Source organism: Amphiprion ocellaris, chromosome 24, assembly GCF_022539595.1.
Source record: "Amphiprion ocellaris isolate individual 3 ecotype Okinawa chromosome 24, ASM2253959v1, whole genome shotgun sequence".
Classification (NCBI taxonomy): Eukaryota; Metazoa; Chordata; class Actinopteri; family Pomacentridae; genus Amphiprion; species Amphiprion ocellaris.
In genome coordinates this window covers 20,932,601-20,958,540 of record NC_072789.1, presented here as the reverse complement: position 1 = coordinate 20,958,540, position 25,940 = coordinate 20,932,601, and the positions used below count along the sequence as shown (strand labels likewise).

General features: G+C 40.3%; 2 protein-coding genes across 2 annotated transcripts in view; both read right to left on the bottom strand.

Moving 5' to 3' along the window:
- Positions 1-12,642, bottom strand: part of anos1a (anosmin 1a) — a 43,105-nt gene extending 30,463 nt beyond the window's left edge. Inside the window, exons 1-2 of the mRNA XM_035956108.2 lie at positions 12,327-12,642; positions 7,185-7,232 (exon numbers count right to left, since the gene is read on the bottom strand). Of these exons, the coding sequence (XP_035812001.2) occupies positions 7,185-7,232; positions 12,327-12,527 (249 nt within the window). The 5' untranslated portion in view covers positions 12,528-12,642. The remainder of the gene's footprint in view (positions 1-7,184; positions 7,233-12,326) is intronic.
- Positions 12,643-19,464: 6,822 nt separating this feature from the next.
- LOC111580248 (NLR family CARD domain-containing protein 3-like) lies at positions 19,465-21,991 on the bottom strand. The gene is made up of 2 exons (XM_023287875.3): positions 21,899-21,991; positions 19,465-21,717 (listed from the first exon to the last, which is right to left on the bottom strand). The coding sequence occupies exons 1-2, from the start codon at positions 21,987-21,989 to the stop codon at positions 21,113-21,115; spliced, it is 696 nt and encodes a 231-aa protein (XP_023143643.2). The 5' UTR covers positions 21,990-21,991; the 3' UTR covers positions 19,465-21,112.
- Positions 21,992-25,940: the final 3,949 nt, after the last annotated feature.

Sequence of the window (25,940 nt, the reverse complement as noted above, 5' to 3'; positions counted from 1 at the left end):
CTACAGTGCCATCTTAAGCCCTTTTCTTCAGAGCTGAATCAACTCGGACAGTGTGGAAGTGTCTTCCTAATCAACTCTGGCATTTGCAAATGGCTATCTGCCTGGAGGAAATAGTGACAGAAGGATTAACAAGCACTCATTACCACCAAGGTCCACAAGGACGACATGGGGCCAAATGATCACAAACCAAAGTGATGGGCTTTCTCACAGCAACAAGCATCAACAAGCTCCTCATCAGGCCTCTCTGAGCTTAAAAGCTGAACAGGGATGCATCAATACTTGGAAATGAGCAAATCCTTCAAACGCTGAGCAAGACGTGGAAAATTTCCAAAAACAAACTGTGTTAGTGTCCTAAATTTAGTTTTATTTTACCATTTGGATGATGTTAATCTCTTGGTAATGGCTAAAATATTAAGTGTTTGTTTCGAACTCCAGAAATGTAGTAATTATTAATAATTAATATATACACTACCATTCAAAGGTTTGGGGTCACCCAGAAAATTTCATGTTTTCCATGAAACTGACAGTTTTATTCATGTGCTAACATAATGGCACAAGGGTTTTCTAATCATCAATTAGCCTTTCAACACCATTAGCTAACACAATGTAGCATTAGAACACAGGAGTGATGGTTGCTGGAAATGTTCCTCTGTACCTCTATGTAGATATTCCATTAAAAATCTGCCGTTTCCAGCTAGAATAGTCATTTACCACATTAACAATGTCTCAGCTGTATTTCTGATTAATTTAATGTTATCTTCATTGAAAATGCTTTTCTTTCAAAAATAAGGACATTTCTGAGTGTCCCCAAACTTTTGAATGGTAGTGCATGAGTGAGTCTTACGATATTACATACTTTTACAAGAAAGAATAACTCTCAATTCATCTATTTTCTTCTGCTTATCCAAGGTCAGGTTACAGTGGTAGCAGGCCCTCCAGACATCATGCTTCCCAGCAATGTTATCTTCAGCTCCTTCTGGGGGCTCCAAGGCCAGATGAGATATGTAATCCTTCCAGCAAGTTCTAGGTCTACCCCAGGGTTTCCTTCAGTTTGGTGAACCCGCAAAACCTCCAAAGAAAGTCGTCCAAAACCCTTTTCCAAGCAGATGCCAGAACAACTGACTCCCTTCGAGCTCCAAACTCCCTCCAGATGTAGAAACTCCTCGCCCCCAATTTCTTTTGGTCATTACCCAGAACTCATAACCATAGGTGAGGGTTGGAACATAGGGAGAGTGGTAAATTGAGAGCTGAGCTGGTACAACTCCAGCATTAGTGGTTATGTTTTATCAATCCATCTGTCCATTGCACTCTCCACTCCTTTTTCTATTAATTCTGAACAAGATCAATTCTACTTGTTGTTTATGCCTACAGCAAATACTTAGACTTTACTCCATCTATACTATTTCACTAGAAGTTGTTATCTACCCACACTCCTTGACACACACATGAAATTTTCGAGTAAAACAGAATATGAAGACAAGCGTCAAATCGAATCATTCAGAGATTTTAACTGTTGACTCAGTGACTTCAAGGATACAAACCTAAAGAGCTACAACAGCAGTAAACTGCATTTGGATTGGCAGCACGTTTGATTTGTCCACAGGCAGCAGAGCGGTGTCTATGCTTCTTGGTGACCTTGCCGTGTTATGTGATGTTTTTACCCTCCTTAATAAAAGCCACAGAGATTTGGAGTGAGCCACCCAAGACACAGCTGTACTGACTGTTCACCCAAACTCGCCTCACCCACGTTGTTATCAGGAGCCACAGGGCAAGAAAAAACTTGAATAATTACACTTCAGTCTGTCTCTAATGTAACTGTAAACAACATTATCTGAACTGATATTTAATTACAAAGGTTTGACTCATAATATTGTTCAGCTAGCTACTCTAGTCGTGGGTGTATTAGGGGACTGTAGCATTCCAATCGCAAAGATGATGTCCATTCATTTGATGGGAAAATGCTCATTAGGTGCATAAGCTCAAAAGGTTTCCTCTTGTCCAATTTGCTTTCATGTTGTGGAACCTATTGCACATGCTCAGTAGAGTTTCACCCTTGGCCCCACTTGTATATGACCCACTTACAATCACATAGAATAGCATGTCTAGGCTGCCATCGAGTTTTTAAAAAACACCATGGATCAAGAAACTGTAATTTTGTTTACAGCTAGAGGCGTCCTTACAGACGTCCTTTTTTAAAGAAAATGGTTTTGGTCCCAGAAGATTTCTTACCATTGTTGGCTCCTGGGAAAATTGGCAGACAACTTACTGTGCTGTAATACATTTTTATATGATGGATGAAAAGTTTGTGGATCTCTCCAAATAGCCCTGTCTCCCAAGAATTACGTTCCTATACAACTCAACTACATTTTCATGTTTTGAGCGAAGTGACGTATCACAAAAATGTTCTAAATTCTATCAGTTTATATCTCTGCCATTTATTTTATTGCTTTGCTGTCATTTCTTTTCAGTCAACCAGTTCACTCATGCATTAAATGTGCTGGGTATTTTCCAAAACCCAACCTAAATTCCTTGCTGACAGGTTCGTCCTGTTTCACTGCTATTTCTAACAATTTCATTCACCACCAGAGTCTGACTAGTCACAATGACCCAGCTGATACCTGTAATTTCAATTCCAGCAAACTTGAAAACAGCTTGCTTACAGCAGATTTTCTGTCTCTTTGAAACAAAAACCTTTTTTTGCTACATAACGTCTTGCCTTTCAGTGAGAAAATACTTTTCAAAACGACAATGAGAATGCTGCTTGGTTGTAAAGGTAGTGACATTTTTCTGAGATGAGGTCACTCCAAATTATACTCTATTTAAGAAACAGAAATTTGTGCAAGATGAGTCAACAAAAGTATTTTAACACTTTCTGATATCACACATTCACACCTTAATTGTAAAAACATGACAAACCCAATGCTGCACCAGTTCACTAAATGGAACTTTGGGATTGGACTTGTTCCAAAGTGTCCCATTAATGACCCACTGGATTGGAATTTAGAGAGTTTGGAGTCTGGATTAGTGCCTTGAGCTCTTGGTTGTGTTCCTCGAGCTGATTTTGAGATGTACTGGGGCACATTGATCTGCCAGGGGACTGTTTTTGGTCTGGAGCAATGTTTAGGTAGGTGGTACATGTCAAAATGACATCGATATGAATGCCAGGGCCCAAGGTTTCCTAGCAAAACGTTGCAATGTACACTTCAGCTATCAATAGTTTTACTGTGGTGACTGATCAGTGTATTGAGATATGATTCCAGTGAATAATTGCCAGTGAGATCCATGCTGAGCTTACTTCGAGACTATGAATGTGCCTGCTAATAAACTGCAAAGTGTAAAATGTGGATGCTTCATAACACATCTTCAACCTGGCAGCACAGAAGATCCAGATAATCACCACATTTTCAAGTGAACACCCTGTCACCAATTCTGTCTGTGAAATACGGTCACACTTAAATGCCAGAAAAGTATTTTTACACATTATATGGTGTCACAGCAAGGTTGTCCTCTGGCCTTTTTTATGTAGAACATCATAGTTGTATCCCATTTGACATCTTCATCTGATTTTGTCAGAATTACTGTATGAATTCATGAGATATAGCCAAAAAACATGTTTTGACCAGTTATAGTGATCAAATCCATGAACCTTTGTACAACATTTAAAGACGAATTACAACAAATATAATACGCTGAGAAACAATGACAACACACTGGTTCAATAAAGCAGATAAGCAGTCCAATATTGAAATTTATCACAAAAAGCAGTGCAGATGGTAGAACGTCAGAGAAGGATGGTTAAGACTGCAGGTTGCAACATCAATAACATTTAATGTATGATTCTCTGTCAATCAAAAAACATGCGCTAATAAAAAGCACCGCTGTGTTTAACACACAACTAGATGAGACAGCTCTTGCTACCATCAACTAATTCATGCCGGCATTAAAAACTTTCCTCCCTGTGATCGTTCATTAAAGGGCCTGGAAATCTCACTTCAGCAGCTCTTAATAATGCAGCTGGGGAGATGTCTGAGGTCCCAGCATGTCATCACAATTACCATTCTCTGGGATGGCATGGTTACCACAGTGAGAGGCTGCTAAAGTGTGTTAATATCTCCATTAATCAACAACAAGACAATATCCCTCGTGGACGCTGCTAAAGATTCAAAAACACCAGGATTGAGTCGTTGAATTAGAAATAAACTCATCTTTCATCAGTTGATGAAAATTATCATGGGGAATTTTTGATGTGGACTCAATATACAAATATAGGGAGAGCTTGCCAAGGATGCAGTCCATCATTACAGTCTGCCTCTATCATGAATGTTGATGTATCAGCTGGGAAACCGCTATGATGTATAGAGTGTCAGAGAATAAAGAGGCGAGTTCAGTGATGGATGGCAGAGCTGAGAAATAAGCAATAACTAGTATAGTACGCCAGCATGCAGCAACACATACAGTTGTACACACACACACACAGCACACTGTCACTGGTTTACATGTGGGCTGATTTATTGCCTCGAGAAGCACAAATACACACACAAAGCTATCTATATTCCTGCAAACATGCATCCAGGCAGGCATGAACTCTCATATACACACACACACATACGCATTATGCATTGGTAGAGTGATTTATTACTCTGGAAAACACCAGCGGTCCCTCATGACACCCTATCTTTAGACTGACCAGCTAAAATAAGTAGTTTACTTGGCTTCTGTGCTTGATATCAATATGCAAACTGTCCAGCACATATGCAATCTATACTTCAATATATATGAAGTGGAGTGTGTGGTGATAATTCTGTTGTCAACGTCGCAGCGACATTAATTTCCTTTTCTTTAAGTTATTGTTTCTGGATGAAATGCATTTTTGTAAATGAACATCAAAATTGCTAAGAACACTGTTAAAAATTGCAGCAGCCAAGCCTGATGATTATTTTGTTCTTTGTCTTAGTGGCATTATTTGCAACATTTCTTTTCAGCAATCAGAGATCAGGAATGACAAAACAAATGATAGAAAGATTTGGCAGAATGTTAGTCATGGCTAATGAAAACCAACATCCACTTCCAGTACAAAACAGAAAATATAAAGGCTTCATGGTTAGAAGTTCCTCTCCTGGTATTAATTTAACCCATCTCTATTCAACAATATTACATACACTACTGTTCAAAAGTTTGGGGACATTTAGACGTGTCCTTGTTTTTGAAAGAAAAGCTTTTATTTTTTCAATGAAGATAGCATTAAATGAATCAGAAATCCAGTCTAGTGTCAGGCCTGCTGCTTCTGGGCCCAGATAGTGCTCTATCCTTCCCCCGACCCTTCTGTTTCTTTTAGGTGTGCTTGGTGGAGAGGCTGTGGCGGCAGGTGTCTGCAATCCGCAATCAACATCAGCCAAGGCAGAAGCAGGTGGACTTCATCCAATCAAGAGCCATCTCTGCCGCAATAAAACCAGACGCCACTCACCATACAGCGCCAGACTGTGATTCAATAGTAGTCAGTTCTCTGCACGTTTCACTCTAGCCTCTGAAAGCTCTCTTGGACCCTTGGTAATCCTGTTGTCTTTGTTTTCTGCTAGTCCGGACCCATCTGCTCCTGCTCCGTTCACCCTGGTTCCTTCGGTTCCCTGGCCCCCACAGTCCAGTCGTCGTTTTCCCCCCTCCTCCTGTGCTGACAACCGAGTTAGATCCACTCACCTGTGCCGTTCTCCACCACTAGCGTCCTTCCACCCCCAGCCTGCCGCCGCAACTACCCATACCTTGGAATTCCAACCCTCGGCCACACGCCATGTCCAAACCCATTCCCTGTACCATTACCAAGGAGTCCTATTGTTCTCAGTAGCCCAGCTAAGTCCCAGTTTAAGCATCTCGTAGCATTAGTGTGAAAACCCTTTCTAGTTTTAGAGTTATTGTTTTCTCTGTCAGGTAGTATTAGTATTTTGGTCTTGAGTTCTTTGTCAGGTTAGTATTCCGTATCTAGTTTTCGAATTAATTGTTCTCCTGTCAGGTTAGTATTAATATCCTGTTGTTCGAGAGTTTTAATAACTCCGCCGTTTTGGGTAGTTGTTGTAAGCTTACGCCAGCTTCTTTATTGAATTCGTACTTCACTTGTTTATTCCTAGAATATTTCTCTGCATCTTTCTTACCTGGGTTTTACCCTACATGAGTTAGTCTTTAGTTTGATTAGTCCACCCTCCCGCTAGGAGTCTTCCTGAGTCAATCTGAGTTGTAGTTCCTGTTTACATTTTGTGTTTCCAGTTGTAGTCGTCCGGTTTATTTTTGTAGTCCTGATTGTTAAACTCTGTAAAATAAATTCTTTATTCACTTTATTCCTGTCTGACGTCTCATTTCCTGCTCCTGAGCCTCTTGAACTGTAACATCTAGACCTTGTTAATGTGGTAAATGACTATTCTGGCTGTAAACAGCTGATTTTTAATGGAATATCTCCATAGAGGTACAGAGGAACATTTCCAGCAACAATCACTCCTGTGTTCTAATGCTACATTGTGTTAGCTAATTGTGTGGAAAGGCTAACTGATCATTACAAAATCCTTGTGTAATTATGTTAGCACATGAATAAAAGTGTAAGTTTTCATCTTGGGTGACCCCAAATTTTTGAACAGTAGTGCAAGTGGAGAAGATCTATAGCTAGACCCAAACCAACTCTGACAAAGGATTTACCCTAAAGCTACATAAATTCTCTCCCTTAAACAAACATTCCTGCATGAGTAAATTGTTTATTCTCCTGCAGAGCCACAAACAACCATTCTCAAACCATTCTGCAACACAAATTCTGTTAAATTTGGCACTTTTGACATTGCAGTTGGAGTTTAGAGAGAAGTACATCAAATATGGAGCAGATGTTTGAATACAACAGATGTATGAATACAACTGTGTGTGTCTGTGTGTGTGTCTGCTTTCAAAGTCCACATCAATCATCGATGAATTGGCCCTTAGAGACCATAGGGGGCTTAAAGACTTGTGATAACGTCAATGGCTGCTAGATTGGGCTAGAACTTGAACAAATGCTTTGAATGGCATTTATTGATGCTGTCACTGTTCTTGGAAAAGTCTGTGAATACTTCCGCAAACCAAAGAAAGGTAAATGAACTACAGACTGTTGAAAGTAAAATTGGCACAAAGAGCTGCAGCCTTTTAAACAAAACTGAGAACCACAGGTGACCTACCTTTGCGCACTGTTTATGATTATGGCACCAGCCCAGCGATCCATTATTCTGTGAAGGGGAATAAAGAAGAGGGAGATAAAGAGACAAGCACAAATGAAAAAGCTGGTCTAATTCAATTAAGTGCAGAGCAACACATATTAATGTCCTAATTATAGGCTAGTGCTGTCACAGCTCAGAGGCAAACAACATAATTACAGTGTCAGAAGAACATTACACAGCTGCAGAGTTCACACTTTGTATAGCTCAATTGATATTTTTCTGTATGAAGAGAAATTACAGTTTTTCTCTCTCCAGTCTGCGGGACTGTCCTTGCAGCTCCCTGCAGAGAGCCCAAAGCCATTTGCTACAAAATAATGAGTGCAGATCCAAGATCACTGGTCAAGCCGTGAGACAGTGGTACAGTAGATTCATTTTTCAGTGTGACTTGTGAAACAAGCTGATGTTTCATCTTCTAGGTTGTTAAAGTGTCAAGTAAACACACAGCAGCATATTTCCAGGCTGAACAGCCTTTCTGTTGCGTGTCTTAAAAAACATGCAGTCCTCTAAATTAGCTCAATGGATACATCAGACTCAGTTTGATCTACGGGTTTATTCCAGGCTTATATACTTTGAACAGGTTTTCTTTCTTCACCCACATATATGGTCACTCATTCTGAATGAAAAGACTGGTATTACTCCAGAATATGAAATGAATCCAATGAAAAGGCCCAAAATCAATTAGATCAACGACAGAGGCGACTCTTCTTCACTTGACAATAATGTTGGGAAATTCTTTCAACAGTATGTTTTTAGGACTACTAAAGCTTATAAGAAATGACACCTCAGCTGGAGAAACCATTTGTATTGAGGAGACCAGACAACTGCTTTCCTGTTTGTTCCTAAAAGTTTCAGTAAAAAGCAACTGGAGTTCTTGTTTTTTTAAGTCTTGTGCAGCTCTCACTCTTCAGTTCCTCTGTTTTTGTCTCTATGGTTGGTTTTCGATTACCTTTTCCAGTTACGTTTCACCACTTTTGTTTGTTGGGTATCCAACACTTGGCTGCACAACCTGTATACCAACATTCACACCCCTAGAAAACTTTGCAAAGACCTTTTGCTCTCTATCCAACAAGCTGAGGAAATGTGCTAACAGCAGGCTTGTTGCCATGATGTCTTTGGCTGGTGCTGACCCAACCGAAGGACAACTTAGGCCCTAAAGATGGACCCTTTGCAGTTCACTTAGTGGGACAAGGAGTCGGATATTTCAAAGAGAATCAGGAGCTGCTGATCCAGTTTGGCATAACATTGGTTCTTAGTACGTTCAGCACTGCCTGGTTAGCCTCAGATACCAAACAGATTAACAGAGTACACTCCTTACTTATCAGTTGTCTCTTGTTCCTGTGTAGTAACCCTGCAACATGTGTGACTATATTATCTTCAAATATAGTTCTAGCTTGGCTGAATATACCGTGCATAAACATGACAGTGTTTCCTCTAGGATTTTTGTCAGCAGCAGACTGTCCGGGAGCCGTGGCAACGTAAACAAATGACACTTGACTGCAGATTTTCCTTGTGCAACCTATTTATTGAATGGCCAGTTGAAAATGGCTTTTTAAAGGCTGAATGTTAAAATTTAAAAAAAAAAAAAAAATTTGAACAAGATCATCTGAAAATGCAGTGAGCAGTTATTCATACATGGTGTGTAGATATTAGCTTAATGCTAGCAATAGTTTACTCACATTAGCGACACTGAGTTGGCACCGGGGCCAATTACCTGAAGCTACCGATATGTTAGGCTACGTAACGTTAGCTGGCCATCAACATTTTGCAAATGTCTGTTTAACTTGTAAAATATATTATGAGTTATCTTGCGCCGACTAAAAAAAAATTAAAAAAAAAAAAAAAGAAATTTGAAGGAACGGAGGCTGGGAATGTAGAGGAAACCCTGACATGTACACATGCATATATTGCACATATACCACCTACAGTGTGTATATTAAAGCAACATATTACTTTATGGTATTTATGCAAGCACTCTTGCACCTTTATATGCTTGTAGCCCTGTTTACATTTTGATCTGTGACCTCACTGACATGAGTGCATTCCATCACTTCTCCAGATTTGTCAGTTTTACATCAACACACATGGCTGCACAGTGGATTGGTGGTTAGCACTTTCACCTTGCAGCTAGAAGATCGATGGTTCGCGTCCCGGCCTTCCCGGGACCTTTCTGTATGGAGTTTGCATGTTATCCCTGTGCATTTGTGGGTTTTTTACAGGTTGTCCAGCTTCTTCCCACAGTTGAAAAACATGCTGAGGTTAATTGGTAACTCTAAACTGCCCATAGGTGTGAATGTGAGTGTGATTGTTTGTCTTTATGTGTAGCCCTGTAATAGACTGGTGACCTGTCCAGTTTGTCCCCTGCCTTTGCCTTAAGTGAGCTAAAACCCACACCCCCCATCATTTGCATCATTTTGACTGTAAAAACCACAGATTATAGTTTCACTAACAGGTCAGAGAACGACCATAGTTAAAACATTAATTGCACATCTGTGACGCACTATACATAAATTATGAAGTCAGACTCTACATCAGCCTTTCTTCTTATGCCCTAACACCCTTCCTTGGTGTAGAGGCCACTGACAAGGGAACTGCAGAGAACCACAGTCAAACCAGGTTGTCTGGGAAGTCGAGGTCATCTAATTGTGTTCACATTGTCCATCGTATTCTGTCGCACATCAGACTTTAATCCTGTAATTTAGCTGTGTTCGATTTGTTGAACATAAGGACAAAATGCAATACTGTGATCCCTATCCTTAAAGAGAAAAATATGCAACTATTCATGTAATATTAACATCAGAGGGTCACTGTGCTGATTAAATCTACAGTTTTCTTAGTTCGCTTTTTAAAGTTTGTCCTAAAAAGATTGAATGTGGAACATAAAAGCTGTGTCAATCACTTCATGTTTGGTTCTTTGTTTACTCTTGTGTTTGTGATGTACAGGACTGAGCATTGCTTCAGTGTTTTGCGTACATTTTTTATTTTACATCGAGTGGAAATAATGAAAGAAGCAATATTACAAATCAACATGGAAGTGCAGGATCATGGGATTACACGCTGTTATTTGTGTCAGTGGTTTTCTGACAGAGTCCAGAGCGTGTGGCCTTTCAAACACTGACATTTGCTCTGCCAATAAGTAAATAGAGCGTGATTGATGGAGAGCTGAGTTAAATTGTCTCCTCCGGGGTTGCGGATTATTGAAGTGAAGGTTGTTCTTCTCGCTGAACTTTCATAAGACTAACTGAGCCACACTTCAACAAATCGTTGCCCTGTGACATGTATTTGTGTGATGAGACAAGGTGTGACTTCAAGTGATTAACACCTTATATTAAGTGTGCATAATTATTAAGTAGCTTCATTACATCATGGAAAGTGTTCCAAAAAAGAGAAATGACACTAACGCTGAAAAGTCAAAATTCGTAAAAATGCTAGAAAAACAGCTTCAACATTTTTGAAATAGCTGAACAGTTCAAACCTGACAACCAAAGAATCAAATTTTTTTTTGTAGAGCATTTAACAATTTATGGAATTATGAAAATTGTCTGCATTATCATACAACTCTTGTTAGAATTTGTTGCAAGGACAAATACTGCAGTAGAAGTTAAACAAAAAAAACGGGCAGCAGAATTGTTGTCCTTTCTGAGTGGAAAACATTGAAAAGCTTTGGAAAAATAGAATGCATGGCAGACCTGTTGTATTGCACCTGATAAAGTGTAAACTACTCCAGTCAGTGATGGAAACAGTGGCTTTAACTGGGTCTCTTCACAAAAACTCGAGAGTTTGAGAAAAGGAAGAAATCAGTAAACATCCAATGACAATTTGTGATAGGAATCAGCCCTGAAAATCCAAACGGGAATAGTAAAAATATAATGAAATACCTAAACACAGTGCAGTCATCATTTTCTTCTAGCAGCATCTGAAAGTCCAACATACATATATGTAGACAAAATGTTACCTTCATAGATAAACTGTCCTGATGACTTATTTTGTAGCAGGAACAACTGGACATTGACACTGTGTCTCATCAGTCACATGCAGAGTTGGAGGCAGAATTCCAGTCACAGTCTGACTTGGACGTTCCCCCCCAATCCATCCCACATCCATAAAGTCAATGTGAGTGTGTTTCACACTTCAGTAGTCAATTAGCTGACAGCGCTGCACAAACTGTCACTGGCTCAGTCCTCCAGGATGCTGGATACTGACTTATACATCAGATGCTGAACGTCTGAGCTGCAGTTCTGAACACTTGGAGCTACTTACAGTTGTCTAGTTGTTAGTTTAGTCTAGATAAAAGCAAGCAATGGCAACGACAGCAGCACAGCATGGATGATTGAGTCTGATTTCCTCTTCTTTTGTGGACTGGATCGTCATTCTGTGCAGTTCTCATTGGTATAAGTAAGTGTACAAGAATGCTTCCCCAACTGCTCTAAAGCCTGGAGCAAAGAGGCAAAGAGGGGCTGGTTATGTGTGTGAGTGCAGAGATAGATACTGACACATGAGGGATCTGTATGAACAATATAATCAGTGTAACAAGTCGTATTGTCTGCTGTGGCACCAGTCTGTCAGAAAGTTTTAGGAAGAGTTTTGTGACTGAAGTTATTATTAGCAATATTTAACACCAATGACATTGTTTTCACTCTGATATTCACATCTGTTTGAGTCAGTGGCTCTACAGCAGTGAATTACGGGAGTTACACACTTGTTCATTTTTACACGAAATTGCAGTCTGCAATAAAAACAAATCTAATAATTCTTCCAGTGTTTTATTTTTTTCACGTTTAGAGTGGACTTTGCATTAATGCCAATCATTTTCATCCACCTATTTCATTACAGTATGGAAAGACTTGGTAACAGGGTTGATAACATCGCTTTAAATCATGAAATTTAACTGTAATGTAACTAAACTCAACAGCAATGGCGCATATTCCAATCTTTGTGACAGTGATTTCCAAACTCAAGCAAGCTTCAGGTCACCTTTTCCTGTCAGAAAGGTGAAAAGCACGTCTAAAACTTCACTATGACTATGTGACTTTATTGCAAGTGGTGGCTTTATTAAAAGCGCGGGAGTTGGAAGCCTGCGCGCTCCGGTGCCATCGATGCGCTTACCTGCAGAGGTGTGGAGAGCGCAGCGACGCTGTGCAAACTAAGACACCGCGACGCACATCTCGCCCTCGAAATACTCTCAGGCCACGACTCGTCAGCATCATTCGCATCAGCGTGCTGCTTCCTGGCGCACATGGCGGACACGCGGAGGAAAATAATCCACAGAGACAGACTCGTCTTGGCATCGCAGCTTGTGGGTAGCATCTTTCTCTTCCCCGCGTCCAGGAGAGGGGCTGTGAAGCAAGAGGATGCTGTGGGGAGTAATCTGATGGAAGCCTGGCTAAACTAGAAAATATATAGCCAAGGGAGGAGCTATAAGATCTAGTGCACAGTTAAGGGTCAGGATGCTGAGAGCTTTAGTCCCTGTCGGCTGAGCTGTCTGAGCACAGCCTGAGTTAAATGTGATTTATTGACAGTTCCAGTGTATTGAAATTAAAATCTGAGAAAGTAGAGCTGTGATTTACAATGACATAGGCTCAGTTTCACAATCTTTCAAGTGCAGGCATAATAAAACTAACACTTCACAATATGGAACACAAAAATACTAGGTTGTAGGAAGCAACAATGACGTGGTTAATAAGCACTTCCTGAATAGCTCTAAATTCACCTTTGTAGCAGATTCTTCTACACATGGGGTGGCAAATTCGAGGAAAAATGAGCGGCGGGACATACAGAATACAGATGCTTCCACACGGACACACTACATTGTACTCCATAAAATGTATAAAAGTAGTGAGCAGGCCTAGTAGGTGGTCTTTGTGACTGAAGCACCTGCCGTTCGTTCCCCAATACTGACCTTTCTTTTAAAGTCCCTTTTCTCTTTGCATCTGGGCACAAAAATCTGAAAATCTCACCTGGCGAGTGTTTCAATACAAGCAGTGACAAAAGTGATGTCTACATTTAGAACTGTAGGAAAGACATCGGCAAAAACATTATTTCCTGGAGGAAAAAATGTAGGAAAAGCGTCCAATCTGGAACAGCACCGAAGTCGGTCTAATGTTGTATAGAGGGGAGGATGGAGGCATTAACCGGCAACTTCACCCAGGTGACTAGCATTCTAATCCTGTAATAGACAAGGAGAACCTTTACAACTTGAACAAGGCTTACTTTCACTTATTGTCGTTGTTTGGCTAGGTTTAGGAAAATATCACAGTTTGGATGACATTTTCAACAAGATAACTACATGCTGTAAGCTTGGATAAGTTTAGGCACAGAAATCACTTGATTAGGTGAGGAAAAAAGTCACGGCTTGGGTTCAAATATAACCTTTTCTGTACATCTAAAGCTTCTTCTCCATGTTTTGGTTCACCATGATTAAAAGTCCGACTTACCAAATGATTGGTTGGCATCTGAAAGCAGCAACAGTAAAGCAATTTTTTAAAATGACAATATTTTTTTCCATAAAATGTATTTGTGATAGGATCCAAACAAATGTAATCCAGAAGAAAACACATTAACTTTTAATTGAGAATGCAGTTTAGTATTCAAAGTAGTGTAATTCAAAATAGGGTTGAAATTGTGTTCAACAGTGCACATTTGACAACTATACACCTATTTTCAAGAGCTCAGCATAGTGACCGAAACACCAATTTTCAATGAGTTTTCTGAACCTAACTGGAGTTGGATCACTTCAGGATCATTTCAGGAGCTCAAGTGTCCTTGAGTTAAGCATTGCCAAGCTATGTGGCAACCATTTAGCATCAGAGCTGAAGGAATCAGACTTGCAACTTCACTTGGACTCAACTTACTTGACACTTGAATCCATGAATTTGACTTGGTTTGAGACTGAAAGACAAAAAAACTAAGGAGACTTCACTGGGGGCCACAAAATGCTCTACTGACCGTAGTTTTGTCTTTTGAGCTCTGTTATACTGTCATTCACTTGTCGTTGAATTATTTGCAACACAAACACAAGGCCTCGTCTCCAGAACCCAACGCTCACAGCAAAATAAATGAGAAGACAAATTTGCAGCTGTGCAAGTAACAAGTTATTTTTAAACAAAAGAAGCTCCTTTTCATTTCAGTGAAATATTTAACATCATGGCTTCTTTATCTATGGCATTATTCATTTAAAAAAAAACCACAAGAAATCAACCTGTGCAGCTGCAACATAAAGTATCTCATATATAACAAGAAAAGCACTCAGAGCGCGGTACTGCTCAGTCATTGTATCATTTCCGACGGATGAAATAATAAAAAATGACCTTGCACTGAGCACAGGCATGAGTTATGCATGTGTACATTATGTACGGATACCGGATTGCGTGACCTAAATATGTAGCAGGGGCGGCGCAAATTGATGGGACTCGGAAACACAAATTGAATCAATTGTGATTTCTGACGGATAAGTCCCGATAAGTCTGCAATGGTCAATTTGTAGTAGGACTGCAATCATGTGATCATCAGCAGGCAGCTGACGCAGTGTTCACTTGTTGTCATGGTTACAGTGACGCCGTGCCGCTATCTCGCAGTGATTCAGAAATCTTGAACACATCTGTGGATCCAGACTATAAGTTGCATCACTGCCAAAATCTAATCACTTGGTCTTTGTTTCATTTTTGACCTTCCCTGAAAATTTCATCCAAATATGTTTTTGAGTAATGTTGCAGATAGACAGAAAAACAGACGGACAAACGTACACCGATCGTCATGAGTAATTAAATGTTTCAGTATAATTTGCTTATACATGCCTGAAACCAGTGTGTAAACTTCATAATGTTAATGACACCTTCTGACTGTATTTCTGTGTTTCTCTGACATTGTAACACTACATTCAAACTAAAATATCAAGTGACACTGTGCCTAAAACAGGATATGTGTTCACAATCACAAATCCAAAAGTAAAATCCTTGTGTTGTTACAATTCACTGCATGGCATCTTTCCAGGAGTGTATTCTGCACAAAGACCAGATGTAGTAGCACAGGGGAAAACCTTCTCACACCTCTGGCTGTTCTGTTCAAGCAGAGGAAGCATTTATGTCGGTGAATCTCTGATTTTACACACAGGTGGAACTTCTTTCCAAGAGTGCGAGAGTGCTTTCACCATGATGTAGCCAATTTCAGGGGGTTGCAGACCATGTATTTTATAGGGAATCCCAGCTGTAACATGCAGTGGTAGCTGCAAAACAACAGCATTTTTATAGACGGCGCTAATAAAGTAACCACAAGTATATCTCTCATAAGCAGGCAGGGCACTGCTGGTTTCCTTGCCCAAGGAAAGGAGAAAGCATGACGTTTCGGAAACTCTGAAGAGATCCTCCTCGGGTTGTCGGTTCTCTAATGCCTGGCATAAGGGGCCCCACTTGCACTGCTGGAGCATCCTGCAGTGTTAATGAGGAGCCTATTTTTCCCAGCCACATTACATTTCCAAACACACACACATACTTCAGTGCTCTCTCTTCGGTTTTATAGAACTGTCTTTGGCCTAATGAGCCTTTGCAGCTGAGAATTTTTACCTCTCTGATTCAGATACAGAGCAGGTTCGTTACACCTCTACATGGGCATCTAATACGTCCTTAAGGCAATGAGATGTTCCAGGTAGCCAGCAGAATTTCACGTGTTACAACCAACTGACTGAATTCTTCTCAGCATGCCCACTAGAGAAATTGTCATGAAACCCACAAGCAAATCTCTGAGGTGTTTTCTGTTTTGCACTGCATCTTGTGAGGGATACTCCTGAAACTGGGTGTTAATGAAGTGTGTGTCTCCAGATTGGCAGGGAACTGATGCTCTGGTGGTCCACCCACAACAGGAAGGAGAAAATCCCTCTGAGATTCCTGCTGAGAGTTTGACTTACTGTTTCACAAATAAAAATAATGCACTATGACGGTGTAATGGACTCATTGTGTGCGCTGCTGTGCATGCCAGTTTGCTGGGGCCAAATTGCAAAATGTCAAGTACAGTTCATTTAGGAAAGACAACAAGATTTAGCATGAATGCAGAAACTTTATATGATGAAGGTTTCGCTTGTGATGCTGTTGCCTTGGCAGATCTATGGGGATAAGGCCTTCTGAACTGAAATGTTAATTTGGGACCCATTCACAGGACCTTGACATTGGTGGCAGTGATGAATGTGGGAGCGCAGAGCTGCATAATGACCTAGAAGGCAATGACAGCAGAGACAGACAAAACAAGTAGGACAATGTAAACATTTTTCAGAAAAAGGCTGGAAGTTCTCCTTGTGTTTTCTCCTACAAGTTTTGGATGCTAGAGGGGATTGTTAGTAGCAAAGATAATATGAAGCAGGTTGAAGGGAAATTTTAACTTAACAGTGATCCCAGCTCTGTATTACAGTGAATAAAGGACGTGAATACAGCTCTTATTCAGTAATGAGACATGGAGAAACTTGCCTAAAAGTAAAAACAAGGAGAGCTCAGCATCTACATATTCCTCCATCCATCTATTTGCTTCCATTTAATGTTGGGTAGGAATGACAGCATCAGGTCAAGCAGGAAGTTCCAAATGTTCCAAGATGTTCCAGCCAGAAAAGATATGAAATCCCTCTCTGGATGTACCTCAAAATCTCCTTCAAGTTGGTTATTCCCTTAAAACCTCCAAAAGATGGTAGCCAGTGGGCATCTTGATCAGATGCCCAAACCACCTCAGCTGGTTTCTTTTGATGCGACCTTCCTCTGGATGTCTCTGAGGCTGAGCCCAGCTGTCCTACGGAGGAAACTTTGATGATGATAAGTGAGGGTCGTTGGACTGGTAAATTGAGAGTTTTGCCTTCTGGCTAAACCATGACGATCCGATACAACACTCACATTCACTCACATCAACATTACTGTTGATGCTGCACTAATCCATCTCACGCTCCACTTACCCATCACTCATGAAGATGGTCCCAAGATAATTGAACTCTTTTGCTTGGGGCACTAACTCACCTCAGCCACAAAGGCAGCAATCCCCCAGTTTCCATCAGAGAGCTTGACCTGAAATTTGGAAGTGCTTACTCTCTTCCTGCCACTTGATACTCTGCTGTTCATGCTGAAGGTTGCAGTCTGATAAAGCCAAAAGAACCATGAAATCTGCAAAAACCAGTGGTGCAACTTTGAGGGTTCCAAACTAAACGACTGGAACATGTTTGATTTTGAATTAGAATACAGTTCTTATTTTGGATGTACAAGTACAAGATGGGGTCTTAGCAATAATTGGTACCCTGTTTCCCCGCAGTACTCCCAAAGGTTTCATCAGGAAACATGGCTTTGTATTCCGAAATAAATCAAATAATATGAACACAGTTACACATATGAAATCCTCTTCTCACTTGTCTGAGACTGAAAGAAGGGGTCGGAGTTTAGTTCGTACAGTTCCAGCTGCAGCTCCGCGGGTTGATCACTGACCGCAGCAGAGAGCGGTGCCATGAACAGCGCAACTCGTGGCTGCATGGCGTGGAAGTCTTGGAAGTGATCATTGAACCGCTGTAGCAGAGTTTCTATGTCGGCTTTGGGAATATTTTTTCACATGCAGGGACATCTCGGTGCATCTCTTCTCAGGAGAGAAAGTGTGCCAAATTTGGAGACACAGATGAGAAACTGTCTCGAAAAAGTTCCAGTTTGCGCCGAAAGGTGTTCATGTGTGCGTACAGATCAGACATAGTTTGGCATCTCCCCAGCAGCTGTACGTTAAGGTGCTTTAAATGTGAAGTGATATTGGTAAGAAAGGCCATGTCGCACCGAAAAGCCATATCCCGGAGTTTGCGGCAGTATGCACTCATATCACAGCGAAGACGCTCCTCTAAAAACACAGGGTGTTCAATGCGCAGCACAAAAAATCTCTCCAAACACTTTCCGCGGCTCATCCATCCGATGTCAGTGTGCATCTGTAAATCTCCATAGGTGGCATTCACCTCTTCCAAAAAGGCAACAAAGTTTCTGTGATTGAGAGCCCTGAAATAAGAAAACATAAGTTGTACCTTGAAATGAAGTAATTTAAATAACTGGGTGGTTTGTTTACAATCTGTCTGAACATCTGAGAGTGCAATGTCGTGATGTTCCAAGATCTCAGCAATTAGAAATAAGAAATAATTAAGACAGGATTTGTTTTAGCCCAAAGACATCTCTGATATTGCCTGCATCTGTGGCATCTTCCCCACAAAACAAAACAAATCAAAAAACACTGGAATCAGATCTCTGTTGCAGATTTCCCACCATGTGCTTTTCATTGCTTCAGTGTGTATGTTTGTGTGGGTCTTCCTCTCTGCATGTGTCCTGGTGGAATACCAGTTTTCAGTGTGGGGTCCTTCAGGCTCCATGCTGTTTCTGGGCACTTGTTATTGAAGGAAAGCCCCACTTAATGGGGTACACCTCATGAAGGAGGCTGATCATTTCCCTGTAGGTTTCCTGGTGGTGGTGGTGGTGGAGAGGGGAGCCTGGTGTTCTCTCCAGCAGCAATCATGATGGAAGTTTGTTTGTGTACCACTCAATTACAGAACTATCTGCTCTGACGGTTGCATGGGAAGAAACAACTTAGGGTTATTATTTAATATGGAATTACATGTTAGGTTGTCCAAAGTTCTGTTATGATTCTGCTCCTGTTCCTTCTCCCTCTTTCTCCCTCTTTCTTTCTTCCTCCTTGTTTTTCTGCGTCTATTTTGACCTGTCTCTCTTCCTCTGTATCTGTCTCTCTCTCTCTGTCTTTCTCTCACTGCCTGAACTGCTGATTGCTGGGATGAAAGTCAGCTGTAACAATCAGCTCACCTGTTCTCCACCTCACCTCCAGCTATTTAAGCTCTGTGCTGTCATTCACTCCCTGCTGGATCATTTACCCACATGCCTTCATGGACTCTGTTTTCCCTTCCACTGGATTTCCTCACTTGGACTCAGTTCTTCTTCTGGATTCTCACTAGCCCTGCTTTTGTCTCCAGCCAGTAGCTCTGGTCTCGTCTCCGTTTGCCCCAGACTTCCTGCTTCCTTGCCCCTTCTTTTGTCAGTTCCCCCCATTTTGTAAGTGCCCCTCCTTAGCTTAGTTTTGTTATTTCAGTTTAGTTTTGTGATCTTCCGTTTTTGAATTCATAGTGTTTGTTAGTAGTAGTTCGGTTTAGTTTTGTTTCCTCCCAGTGCAGTTCTCCATTTATGTATTGTTTTAGTTTTCTGGTTGAATAAAATTCTTCCCTTAATTCACCTGTCTGCCAGTCTCCCTGTGTCTGCGCCTGAGTTCTGCAACTCCCCCTGTAACAAGTTCATTGGCTGAAAACAGTTGTTTTGCTCAAACAGCTGTTTATTTCCCCACTTAATGTCAGTAGTAACAGAAATAGTTAGTCTTTTACTCAAACTCCCTTGCATGTGAGAGGTCTGTAATCAAAATATTACCAGGTTGTGCATCCATACCATTTTTTGTGCTCACAGTGGCAGCAAACAAAGCTGAATCCACCATAACAGATGTACATCTGCCTAATTTGTCCAGCTGCTCCTAATGAATCCTGAGGCATTCACAGGCCAGATGGGATATATACGCTGTACTCCTTCCAGCTTTGCCCCAAGGTCTTTCTCCCAGTGGATGTGACCTGTATATGGAGAGCCCAATGAGATGCCTGAACCACCTAAACAGGCTCATTTCCCCCCAAAGAAGAATACATTTTCTCAGTCACTACTCAGTGCATGTAGCCATTGTTGTACTGTATCTGGTGAAACTAAAGGTAGATGATAAAGATCAGCGTGTCCGATGTGTTTTATTGTGTATTAATCTACCACCCTCCTGGTCCAGCAGGTGGTTTCCTTGCTGATTTTACAGACTTTTTATCATCGATCATTAGGCTGGAGAAGGTTTAAATAAAAGGGGATTTCAACCTTCACATCGATGATGTCTCATGTAACATAGCTGCTGAACTCCTGTCCATCACTGACTCTTTTAACTTTACTCAGCATGTCTCTGAACCTACTCATATAAAGCGACACATCTTGGACCTTGTTTTTTCCCTTGGATTAAACATTGGAAATGTTGATGTTGAGGATGTGCTTGTTAGTGATCACAGCTGTGTTTTCTTTGACCTTTCCTTTCCTCTGGATGGTCTACCTAAGAATTTGAGGGCTGAAAGGCAGTTTATAAATGAGGATGCTGTTGAGAGGTTCTCTGCATTGTTTGACCCATGCTCGCTGGGGGGTCATAGTGATGCAGATGTCTTAATTGGTGCTTTCAGTAGTCACTGTTTGGACATTCTAGACAAAGTGGCACCTGTGAAGTCAAGTCATATCTCTCCAAAAAAAAACCTTGTGCCTGGATTGATGAATCCATCAAGAGTTTTCAGAGAATCTGTCAGAAGACAAAACGTCTATGGAAGTTAACTAAACTTGAGGTTCACAGGTTGCATCTTAAGGAATTAAGGGCATCCTTAAACGAAATGCTGAGAAATGCCAGAACGCAATTCTTTTCTCAGCTAGTATCTCAGAATAAGAAAAACCCCAAAATTTTGTTTGACACCATTAGCTCCATAGTGTCCCCAACTGCCCTTCGGATCCCTGTTTTCTCTCAGACTGACTGCAATGATTTTCTGAATTTCTTTTTATTTCTTCTAGGTTGGATTTTTGCAACAGCCTTTTTACCTGTTTAAATAAAAAGGAACTTGGGTGTCTTCAATCTGTACAGAATGCTGCTGCTCGGCTTTTAACTCACACTCACAACAGAGCGCACATCACCCCAGTCTTGTCATCCCTCCACTGGTTACCCATTCATTTTAGAATTAATTTTACAATTTTGGTCCTTACTTTTAGAGCTCTCCATAATCAAGCTCCCTCATACATCTCTGACCTTATTCTTCCTCATGCACCAACTCGTGCACTGAAGTCATCAGGTCAGAGATTGTTGGTGGACTCTCTAACATCAGTCAGGAGCTCATTGTTGTCAAAGTCCAGAGGAAGGCGACACTCATCCAGACCATCAAAGATCAACACAACCTGGAAGTCTTCAAAGCTGCAGATTCCTGCTGCTTTGGTTTCACTGAAGAAGTGATGAACAAGTTCCATCAAGCTGAACTTTCTCTCTTTCAGCACATTCAGCTCTCTGAAAGTCAATGGAAACATGAAGTGGATGTCCTGGTTGCTTTTGTCTTCAGCCCAGTCCAGAGTCAACTTCTGTGTTAACACTGTTTTCCCGATGCCAGCCACTCCCTTTGTCATCACTGTTCTGATTGGTCCATCTCTTCCAGGTGAGCCTTTCAGGATGTCTTCTGCTCTGATGGTTGTTTCTGCTCTGTCTGCTTTCCTGGATGCTGCTTCAATCTGTCTGACCTCATGTTCATCATTGACCTCTGCAGTCCCTCCCTCTGTGATGTACAGCTCTGTGTAGATCTCATTCAGGAGGGTCTGCTGTCCTGCTTTAGTGATGCCCTCAAACACTCTCTGGAACTTCTTCTTCAGACCACATTTAAGTTCACGTCCACAAACTCCAGCAGGAAGTTCTGAATGAAAACACAAGAAAGAAAGAGTGAAGTAGAAGTAACCTGGATATTAAAGCACCAAAGCAGCAATAAAGTGAAGGTGACAGTTTGTCCCCTAAAGACTAATTGTGTGAAGATATTCTGAGACTTTAGTAAATGTTCTGTTGATCAGCAGCTTCAGTCTTTCCACAAATCCTCTTACTTCTCTGCAGACAGTCAGCCAGCTTCTCCTGCTTCATCCTCCTCAGGAACAACACTGTGATCTTCTGAAACATCTCTCTGCTGCTCTTCATCATCACCATCCAACTCCTCCTCATCATAGCAGTCAACAGTTTGGACCTTGAAGATTAACACTGAAGACATCCAAACTATAAATGAACACATATGGAACTATGTTGTAAACAAACAAGTGTTAATATTCAGTATTAATCTACAATGTAGAAAATAACACAAATAAATAAAAAGCATTGAATGAGGAGGTTCCAAACTACTAACTACTCTGTGTACTGATGTACATTTACTCTGTGTGTAATAGGATACATGTACTCTGTGTGTAATAGGATACATGTTCTCTGTGTGTAATAGGATACATGTACTCTGTGTGTAATAGGATACATGTTCTCTGTGTGTAATAGGATACATGTACTCTGTGTGTAATAGGATACATGTACTCTGTGTGTAATAGGATACATGTACTCTGTGTGTAATAGGATACGTGTACTCTGTATGTAATAGGATACATGTACTCTGTATGTAATAGGATACATGTACTCTGTGTGTAATAGGATTCATGTACTCTGTGTGTAATAGGATTCATGTACTCTGTGTGTAATAGGATACATGTACTCTGTGTGTAATAGGATTCATGTACTCTGTGTGTAATAGGATACATGTACTCTGTGTGTAATAGGATACATGTACTCTGTGTGTAATAGGATACATGTACTCTGTGTGTAATAGGATACATGTACTCTGTATGTAATAGGATACATGTACTCTGTATGTAATAGGATACATGTACTCTGTGTGTAATAGGATTCATGTACTCTGTGTGTAATAGGATACATGTACTCTGTGTGTAATAGGATTCATGTACTCTGTGTGTAATAGGATACATGTACTCTGTGTGTAATAGGATACATGTACTCTGTGTGTAATAGGATACATGTACTCTGTGTGTAATAGGATACATGTACTCTGTGTGTAATAGGATACATGTACTCTGTGTGTAATAGGATACATGTACTCTGTGTGTAATAGGATACATGTACTCTGTGTGTAATAGGATTCATGTACTCTGTGTGTAATAGGATTCATGTACTCTGTGTGTAATAGGATACATGTACTCTGTGTGTAATAGGATACATGTACTCTGTGTGTAATAGGATACATGTTCTCTGTGTGTAATAGGATACATGTACTCTGTGTGTAATAGGATACATGTACTCTGTGTGTAATAGGATACATGTACTCTGTGTGTAATAGGATACGTGTACTCTGTATGTAATAGGATACATGTACTCTGTATGTAATAGGATACATGTACTCTGTGTGTAATAGGATTCATGTACTCTGTGTGTAATAGGATTCATGTACTCTGTGTGTAATAGGATACATGTACTCTGTGTGTAATAGGATACATGTACTCTGTGTGTAATAGGATACATGTACTCTGTGTGTAATAGGATACATGTACTCTGTGTGTAATAGGATACATGTACTCTGTGTGTAATAGGATACATGTACTCTGTGTGTAATAGGATACATGTACTCTGTGTGTAATAGGATTCATGTACTCTGTGTGTAATAGGATACATGTACTCTGTGTGTAATAGGATTCATGTACTCTGTGTGTAATAGGATTCATGTACTCTGTGTGTAATAGGATACATGTACTCTGAACAATATCTGCCAGCAGAATGTCTTTCTTCAGGTTAATGATTTTCTATCTGGTCCAGGATCAGAGCCTCATATCAGGGTTTTATACTTTTACACTGAGTCTGTTCAGAGTCCAGACCAAACACTGACTGCTACTAAACAGCTCATTACTGCAAGAAATGTCTCTCATGGATCCACATACATTTCATTCTTCAACTTTTCAACAAAACACAAACTTGTGTGAGGATTCTTCTGGTAGCATTTCACCTGACAGTAATAAAAGCTGTTCTCTTGGATTTCTTTCTGCTCTATTTGACTATTTATCAGAGTTTTCAGTCTGTTTCTGTCCTTTTAGACGGACTCTTGTGATCAGCTGATTTCTGCGCAGCAGCAGCAGCAAACTGATGCTGATTTCCATGAGACTTGATGTCAAATGGAGGCTGAAGCATGAAAACAGCTCTGAGGTCTGGACTACCAAGCAGGATCTGAGCTCATGGAGGGAACTTCAGCTTTACTGTCGTGTCCTTTTGTTTCCTCAACAAGAATTCCCTTCAGCTTGAATGATTTTGCGTCTGAATGAAAGAGAATGAAAGTTCCACTTCCTCAGCTTCTTCCCTCTGCAGCTCTCTGCTGTCTGGACCAGGTCTGAGAGAAAATCCTCCTCTGTGTCTGCAGGCTGCCGTCACTCTGAGACACAAAGAGCAAAGATCAGCTGCTGCACCTTTACATGACGTTAATATGAGACATGATGAAGCTGCAGCAGCTTCCTGGAAACAGCGGAGGACTAATAAAGCTCCTCCTCTCTGACCACAGCCTCACTGTGTCCTTTATTTCTACACTCATCCTGCACACATTCACATGTTGATGAAGGAGCTGATCAGCTCATCATCTCAAGGAGTTTTTATTGGGAATAAAAGTCAATAACTTCACTCTGATGCACTGACAGATACAGACACATGAAATGAAATAAAATATTCATTAAATCAATACTGAGTGTGTAATGTTGAATGAACTGATCCATCATCTGGTGTTTTATCTCAATAAGAATTCACAATAATATAAACTACAACTGTATTCATTCAATCCAGACATTTAAAATGGAAATAAACACATTTTCAATCAATTCAACCTTTAATTCATTGAACTAAGAAAACCATCCTTTAATGTCTTCCCTTAAAATGAGCAACATTTTTTAAAATATAGCTGCAAAGTAAAAGTTTCACACTAAAGATGAATCACTGATCAACATTTACTTTAATGGCATCAACTAAATTATTATGAGGAAACAGAAATCCATTTCTAATATTTCTGTCAAATATGTTTATGTCTATAAAATATACTGGACATGAATAAAAATGTCTGCATAGTGAAATATATGAAGTCCATCTGCATTTATACATCATATTGATGTTTAAATAACAGGAACTGCAGCCCACGTTCAGTCAAGTTAGTGGAATTACGGATAAACAACGTTTCCAGGTATCTCTTTCAAAATAAAAGCCGTGATTTGTTTCATGGAAAAATGCCGTGATTTCAAAAATATGATTTTGAAAATGTAAACAAACTGTAATAAGCGTTAGTCAATCATTTAAACATTAGACACATTTATTGCTTTGCCCAGATGCTTAATCTTATTGTCAAGAAATCACTTTCTCAAACAACCGATGTGGAAAACATGCGCAGTAGGACCTGCAAAAATAGTAACACACTTCAAATCAAGCTCCAAACCCAAAGAAAAGTTGTGTGCTATTCAAGGTAATATGAGCATGAAACAAAAGAAGCTGATCCAACAGGTGGATACCAGATGGAACAGCACCTTTGCCATGTTTCAAAGGCTTTCTGAGCAGAGAGAAGCATTAGGGGCAGCCCTGGCATCTCTAACCACTGACATAGAGCCTTTCACTGCCCATGAATATGAGGCCATCAACAAGTGGCTGACAGTTTAAAACCATTCTATCAGGCAACTGTTGAGCTCTGCTGAGTCCCCAAATGACAGATAAACCATTAGCTTTAAAGGTTTTCTTTGAAAACTCTGGAGGAAAACAGTAAACAAAAAAACAAGATGTTTCTGAGTTCATTGAAACACCAAGATCAGCTGCAAAGCAGGAAGGATCTCTGATCCTGCTACAGACTTTTAGTCCAGTTTTAAATAAAGCTTAAAGCTCTAAATGAACCTGAACCAACATTTAACGCTTCATATTCTGTCATTTAGATTTATTCTTTCTTTAATCTGGAATGTATTTTAGAGTTTGGGTGAGTGTGTCTGCAGATTAGTTTTTGTTTGTTTCTTTGTTTTTTCAAAATAAAAAACTAGTTTTACTCCTTTTAACAAAGAACTTAGTTGTACTTCTAAGTGTCCAACAAGT